Source organism: Myiozetetes cayanensis, unplaced genomic scaffold (assembly GCF_022539395.1).
Source record: "Myiozetetes cayanensis isolate MyiCay16 unplaced genomic scaffold, myiCay2020 scf6-25, whole genome shotgun sequence".
Classification (NCBI taxonomy): domain Eukaryota; kingdom Metazoa; phylum Chordata; class Aves; order Passeriformes; family Tyrannidae; genus Myiozetetes; species Myiozetetes cayanensis.
The window spans coordinates 59,837,947-59,845,862 of record NW_026087853.1 but is presented as its reverse complement, the minus strand read 5'-3'; the positions used below and the strand labels follow the sequence as shown (position 1 = coordinate 59,845,862).

At 46.0% G+C, this 7,916-nt stretch overlaps 1 protein-coding gene across 2 annotated transcripts; it reads right to left on the bottom strand.

Moving 5' to 3' along the window:
- Nucleotides 1-706: 706 nt before the first annotated feature.
- On the bottom strand, nucleotides 707-5,821 carry KCNA4 (potassium voltage-gated channel subfamily A member 4). 2 transcript variants are annotated; one of them, XM_050335212.1, is made up of 2 exons: nucleotides 5,208-5,821; nucleotides 707-4,433 (listed from the first exon to the last, which is right to left on the bottom strand). In XM_050335212.1, exon 2 carries the CDS (start codon nucleotides 3,617-3,619, stop codon nucleotides 1,637-1,639), a length of 1,983 nt encoding a protein of 660 aa, XP_050191169.1. In that variant the 5' UTR covers nucleotides 3,620-4,433; nucleotides 5,208-5,821; the 3' UTR covers nucleotides 707-1,636. The 2 variants fall into 2 exon arrangements, with proteins under 2 accessions (XP_050191169.1, XP_050191168.1); XM_050335211.1 differs by having other exon boundaries at nucleotides 5,254-5,821.
- Between the last annotated feature and the right edge of the window lie 2,095 nt (nucleotides 5,822-7,916).

Genomic DNA, 7,916 nt, shown 5'->3' with positions numbered 1-7,916 from the left:
TAATTCAGTAGAGTTGGTAAGTCCTTTTTTTCCTCTCTTAATGGCCTGCCCCAGACCTTAAAGTGCATATGCCAATTTGGTTCAAGTTTTATAACCTGGAATGTTCCACAGTGCCTCTTCAAAAACAGTTCCAGTTTAATTGTGCCTTCCCTAAGTAATGATAAGTCTGAAAAAAAAAAAAATACTTGCTCTGAATCCATTATTTATGTTATATGCAGCACTATCTTACTTATTTCATTCTGGAGTCTGAAATATACTGTAGGCTGGATAATCTTTACCTACCTTAATCTCCTAGGAAGGGCAGTGGAAGTTTTTGACACACAGTAAAACACAGTTGGCCTAAGAATCAGTGAAAAGAAACCATGGAATGTTCTCACAAGGACTCCATGGGACCCAACGTGTTCACTTTGAAGCCCAGAAATGCCTATTTTGGATCTTAAACGTTGCTTCAAATATACATGGGTGAAAGCTGTAATCAAGCAGCACCAATAATAGCACATTAAAAGTCAGCAATTCTCAATTGTCAGTACTGTAACAACTGAATATCTTATTACTTCTCCCTTCTCCTCCCATACACTGAATTTCTTCAATACTGACAAAGTGCATGTACTAATCATAGACTCAGTGTTAAATTAAGCAGGAAAAAGATATAAATTAGGTTGGTACTTCTTGAGGGCATCAGTAGAAAACACCAATTTCAAATAACTTTGATTATAAAATTTTACTTCACAATCCTTTTCCAGATCACAGATATTCATAATCAAAAAGAGTATGGAATTCATGTCATGTTTGCTATTTTGCCATCAGCATCACAAAGAAAAAAAGAAACAACAAAACATGATGCAGAACTCACTCTTCCAATGATTGTCATTGAACTATTACATTAGTAAACATTCACAGTATGAAGTCTCTTTCAATATATCTCCAGCATATAAAGTAGTGCAAAAAAGCATTCCAGTCATTTTGCCTTTGCAGTCAGACCAGGTTAAACGATTCTCTTACTTCATTTCTTTCATTATTAGACAACAAATGCTGCAATGCCTCCAAAGAGAGTTATAAAAATAAACAATTTCTGGAGGGTCAACAGCCTTTTCAAAGAAAATTTCCAGTTAAAAACAAGCATTATAGATTTCAAGAAAAAAAAAATTTAGATCTATCTTCTGTAGAATATCTTTTTACAATAAATTTACCATTTGAAAAACAATGACTATGGTATCCAATGATTTATGGTAGCTGCTATTAAAGCACTGATAAACAGATAAATGACTACCAAACTTCATTGTTTCTTACATAGTAAATACCTCTGAATGCCAACTTTTACCACAGAGCTGTTATTAGTGATGTCGACAGTTCATGCACCCACTTTAAAACTGACTTGGCTTTAATAAATTTTTCAGCCTCATGTGCAAAACACTTGCATTCTAATAAAAATATAAAGTCTGAAAATGGATCAGATCTAGCAATCCTTTCCTCAAGTCATACCACTTACTTGATATGTAATACATGTTTAGCAACGCTTTTTATTTGTATTTAACCATTAAATGGCATACTACTGTATGCTGCAGACTCTTGTTTGCATATTTCATCATTTTCACTGCACTCTTTAATGCATAAATATATTTGGAAACGTTCAGAATTACACATCAGTTTCCACGGAATTTGAATTTACACAGTTTTTCTTCTCTGACTCACTGCTATTCCCTGTGTCCTGACTCTTGTTCTCCTTTACACAAAGAGATTCTTTAACTCCTTCTTCCATCTCCAAATACTCTGATTTATCCTCTGTGGATGAAGAAGATGCGCTTCTAAACTTCTTCAGCAAATTTGTTGGGAGGTAAGGGCAACTGACTGCATTTTGCATCATCTGTGTTTGTTCCTCATTCTCAGTTTCTCTGTGGTAGAAATAGTTAAAATTGGAGACAATCACTGGCACTGGTAAAGCAATGGTTAACACTCCCGCAATGGCACACAGGGACCCGACTATTTTCCCACCCACAGTTATGGGTTTCATGTCCCCATAACCAACTGTAGTCATGGTCACCACGGCCCACCAGAAGGCATCTGGGATGCTTTGAAAATGGGTGGCAGGCTCGTCAGCTTCTGCGAAGTAAACAGCACTGGAAAACAAAATGACTCCGATAAAAAGAAAAAAGATGAGGAGGCCGAGTTCCCTCATGCTGGCCCTGAGCGTGTGACCCAGGATCTGCAAACCCTTGGAGTGCCTGGAGAGCTTGAAGATGCGGAACACCCTGACCAGGCGGATGATCCTCAGGATGGCAAAGGACATGGCCTGCTGGCTGCCCTGCTCCTGCGCCAAGTCAGTGCCCAGAGTAATGAAGTAAGGCAAGATGGAGACAATGTCTATGATGTTCATGACGTTCTTAAAGAAGTGTGCTTTGCTCGGACACGCAAAGCAGCGCACTGTAAACTCAAAGGAGAACCAGATGATGCACACTGTCTCTACAATGAAAAACGGGTCATTGAAGATGGTGTGCTCCCCAGCATTCAGGTGGAGTGACTCATTGGAAAGCCCCTTCCCTAAGCTCAGGGACATGACGAATTCTTTGTCATCTCTGAACTCTGGTAAAGTCTCCAGACAAAAGATGACGATGGAGATCAAGATGACTAAGACGGAGACAATGGCAATGCCTCTGGCTGGAGTAGAGCTCTCCGGGTACTCAAACAGCAGCCAGACCTGCCTCTTAAACTCGTTCTCCGGCAAAACTTTGTCCTCTTCCTCTTTGACAAACCCTTCATCCTCCCTGAACTTGAGCATGGCCTCCTCCCCAAGCTGGTAGAACTTCACCTCCTCGGAGAAGATGTCAAAGGGTACATTGACTGGCCTCTTCAGCCGACCACCGCTCTGGTAGTAGTACAGGATGGCGTCGAAGCTGGGTCGGTTCCTATCAAAGAAGTACTCGTTCCTGAGAGGATCAAAGTATCTCCCTCGCTTCGCCGGGTCGCCCAGCAGCGTCTCCGGGAACTGAGCTAACGTCTTCAGCTGGGTCTCGAAGCGCAGTCCTGACACGTTGATCACCACGCGCTCACAACACTCGTACTCACTGTAGCGCACAGAGCTGTAACCCCCAGGGCCTCCACCATCGTCAGGTGGCTGGTCCGAGTAGGAAAACTCATCCTCCCCATAGTCATCACTGTAGTAGAGCTTTCCTTCTTCCTCATCTTCTTCGTCCTCGTCTTCATCCTCCTCTTCCTCCTCACTCAAGTCCTTCAGTATCCTCTCCTCAGAACCACTGAGCGGCAGCAGCTCAGAGCAGGGGAAGGAGGCCCCACACTCCCTGCTCCCCAAGTGGTGGCTCCTCTTTTTCCCTTTCTTCCTCCTCTTACCGCCCTGGCGGTGGGGCAGGCTGCCGCGGGACGCGCTCCCGCCGTGCGAGGAGGATGCCCCCCGGCTCTGCTCCTGGTGGTAGTGGTGATAAGGTCCTCCCCCGCCTGCTGCCCCACCTTCCACTGCTGCTGTCGCCGCTGCTACGGCGGCGGCCGCGGCCGCCCGGGACTGTGCCAGCCGTTCCCGCTCCCGCGCCCGGGCTTGGGCCGCGTATCCGTAGGGCATGTGGGTGTTGCACCCAGAGCTATCTGCACTCACCATCGCCACCTCCATTTTGCAACTGCTTTACTTTTTTATTATTTCTTTTTTTTAAATCACTTACTGCAACGAGGCTTTGCTCTATTTACAGTGTAACCTTAACTTTCACCAGAAAGTTCAAAGCCATTTGCGTTTGGAGGACAGTCCCCTGGACGTGGAGCGTGGCAGCATGGTTGCAACACTGAATCTACGTTTTGGAAAAGTACAGGTCTGCATTTTCTCCTTCTCCGGAATGCTTGACACAAACTCCTGTTTTGCTGATAAGAAAAGATGGGATTCTCAGATTGAACCAGGGAACAGCTGAGACCTTGTTCTTTTATCCACCAAGTCCCTTTATTTCCATTTATCTCCAGCAGCTATCACAGATCTCATCAGAATCGTGTCTACATCGCAGGCTATAAAGGCTGCATTTGTCAGGAAAAAAAAAAAAGTGCGAATCAAATGGTACCTGTTCTCCACAGATGGTTTTAGTTCATCATTGCAACCAAATGCAAATAGTCTCTTTCCTCATTATTTGTTCCTGGTAACGCTTTGGCCTAGCAAACTTACTGTTTAATGTCATTACTTGGGGAGTTGAAGTTAATTCCAGCCATCACTTCATTTACACAGTGAGGAGGTCTTTGCAAATCCTTTCTTCAGCCTGTCAACAATGTCTCAAACCTGGGAGCAGCACCCAGGGCATCAGCAGTAGTGGTAAGAGGAGGAGGAGGAGGTGGTGGAGGAGGAGGAGGAGATGAAGACTGAGAAACTGGCTCTGAGGTCCCCATAGGGCATAAGGGGAGTGGATGGGTCACCCTTTGGTTATGGTCATGCAGAAGAAGCACTTAACCTGAGGCACATGCACAAACACACAAAAATAAACAAAACAAAAAGGGAAAAGATTGGATTGTTTTCCTAAAAGGTCACACCGATCAAATGAAACTGTGTCATCTATTACCACGGCATTCAAATCTTCTCCTGCCCACACTATTCACACTTCTACATTACACACACACCCACATCACATGCACAGAGATTTTGAACGACTCCGTGGGTAAGGATGTGGGTGGGTATGTCACATATATATAGAGACAGATACAAAATCCCCACCCATATAAGCACTTGCATCCATACACAAACATATGCATGCTCCTGAAACACCAACACACATAAACACCAATAAAAATACTGCAACACACAAGGCATTCAGGTCTTTTGAGCACATATGTGATAGATACACCTACATATATCTACATGAAACGTTAAAGAATAAATGTATCTACACAAAGAGCTTTTGTTATATTTGTAAGAAACACATCGGATGCGGGAATGCTACATTTTAATCTACAGCAGAATTGTGGTTCAATCACAATGAACATCTCGCTGGATTTAATTTGGAAACAGGCACGTACAGTGCTCACCCGAGTGAAAATACCGTGATATGATATGTCAAGAAAACAACTGCAGGTGCACTGAAGCAACATCTACATGCAAGCACACACACAAAAATACACAACCCCCCACGCCCCCCTTTGAAACAGAAGCCTCGTTTATAGCCACATCTATTAATACGCGACAGAAGGTGAACACGAACCATTAAATGACGCTATTTTTAAAATGGTACCTATGTGCCATGCAGAAAAAGGTCTTAAAGCCGCTCTTCTACTTACTGATCCTAGGCAGAGAAATAGCAACGCTGCTCCTGGCGGTGCCCGGGCGCGGCGGCAGCGGTCCCGAGGGGGCTGTGCCGGCTGATCCACATTCGCAGGTGTCTGTGGTCAGTGCGCACCACAGGTTGGCGAGCGATGCCCGTCCCTCCTTCCCGAGCGCGGCGCGGGCGGCGGGAGCGAGCGGGGCAGGGGGCACCGCGCAGAGCCGCAGCCCTGCTGCTCGCCCAGGCACCGGCGGAAAGGCAACAAGCGGGGGGTCTCGTTCCCAGAGGGAACCGTGTGTGTGTGTGTGTGTGTGTGTGTGAGGAGGGATGAACGGGCAGGCGCGATCTCCAGCCTCCCCGAGCCCGGCTCTCGCAGCAGATTTGTGAACCAGCGCTGGATAATCCGCGCACCGAGCCGGGTCCCCCGCGGCGCGGGGGGACGCGGGGTCGCTCCGTGCGGTCTTTTCCCACCGAAACACGTCCAAGGGCAGCGGCTCAGCCCGCTCCCGCCCGCCACACATCCACTTGTTGTGCGGGTTCTGAGGTGATGCGGGAGCCGCGCCCGCCCCAGCCGGACACGCCGATGGAGCTCGGCCGGCCCGGCCCGGCGCCGCACGGCGCTCCCGGAGCCGGCCCTGTTGCTCCCGAGCCGCCGCCCGCCGCCGATCCCGCTGCTCCCGCTGTTCCCGGCCCGCCGCCGGCCCCTGGCGGCCGCCGCCCGCACTGCGCCCCGGCCCCGCACACGGCCCCGGCCCCCGCCCCGCCGGGCCGGCAGCGATCGACAGCCCGCCGTGCCGAGAGAAACTCTGCGCCCCGAGCGACGCTCTGTCCTAAGGAAGCCAAATGCATCGCTGGGGTGGCTCGGAGAATTCCGAAGCCGAGCCCGCATCAGATTTCCCAGTGAAGGGGAAAAAGCTGCCCCCCACCTCCACCCCGCTCGCCCCCCAAGCAGCGCAAGCAAACATTCCCTCTGCTCCTACCCAGCACACCCGGGCCGCCGCAGCCGTCTCGCAAATGACAGCAAATTAACTTTGCTCCCAATTCTGTACCTGAACAGAAAGTAGGTCCTAGTCCATGACTAGAGGGGACTGCTGTGTATTTGGCAGAGTTAACACCTCAAATCTCTGCTCTCTCTGCCTGCTATAACACAAGCAGTGTACAAACTATTCACTCTGCACCCACCTAGAAAACCAAACTCGTGACAGATTCCACTCTCTGTAAGGGACCACCGTGAAAATGCAGCTTGTCTGTATTTCACATCACAGTTAGAATTCTACCATCTCAGTACAAATTAAGTTACAGGCACTCCTGCTTCTCCTCATGGAGAAAGAAGAGACTACATTGAGAAGAAATCAAAAGTAGCACTCACACCAGACACTTTGCCTCAAGGTATTTGCAACTGGGGACAAATTGAACACCCGCAGCAAGTGGGTTAGGCATTTGTTTCATTGCCTAGGTCCTCCTCCACAGAGAAACCAAGAGAGCCTGATGACTATTTCCCTTCAGATCCCTCCAGCACAGCCCACATTATCCATGTTACTTCTCTGTCTCTGCTGCCTACATACATCAGTTACTTCTTGTACCCTTAACCTCATTCCTTTGAGCAGATGACCTATGACTGTATAAGACAGAATGAAGGATCAACCCAAACAAACACACAGAATGTCAGGCATCAAATCAGTTCATACTGATCTTGCCAAAAATGCTGTGAAATGTAGTTACAGTGAACCAGCTTTTCCACCATCACAATTCTTTGGGTTCCACAGTCAATATAAAGTGAAAGACAGAGAGAAACCCCTAATGTCATCTCAAATGCCATTAAAATACAATATCTTCTGTCATCACAAAGCCAGTCCAAAATTCTGACGCTCCTGGAGGCGGTTTAAAAACATTCTACAGATCCATTTCCAGTACCAAAACCCAGATTCTTCTGCACCTGGCACAGGAGCATAGCAAAGGCATGGATCAAACCTCTATCATCACTTAGTCACAAGGATGTGTGTGATGCCATAAAAATAGGAGAGTTATCACAGGAACAGTTCCTGAATTATTAGGATCACCTGGATTTATTCCTACTTCAGTAAAGTTTAATTCTAGGGGCATTTTCCAGAATTCAGCCACTTCGTTCTTTAGCAAGTCCTGTATTGTTTTATTTTTTTTTTGGAGTTGTTTCAAGGACTTGGGACAAAAAATAATGATTTATCTAGTTCTTACCTCTCTTTCAAAATTTCAAATGCATTTTCTTGTCATTATTTCATAGGACTGTTAAACTGAAAAATTCAGTGTATATTTGAGTATAAAGACAAGTAGAAATAGACCAATCCCTTTGGTATTCTTTATAAGCATTATTAATTTTTTTTAAATAGCTAAAATAGGTTCTTGAGCTAAAGATAAATAAAAGATAAATAAACTATAATGTACACATAATAGACACACAGCTGATAATGGGAGAAGCAGAAAAGGGATTTTTGTGCCTTTTTAAATCCATTCTAATGTGATAGGGATCACGTAACTACAGGCAATTCAATCTAGCTCAGTGGTCTCCCTTGATCCAATTTTTAACTGATTTAAAAGCAAAAAACAAGCTTTAGGTATTTACATATGAACACAGTGACTCATTTCATTCAGCTTTGTATTTTCATAGCATTCAAAGAGCAATTTTTATTTAAAAGCTCTTAC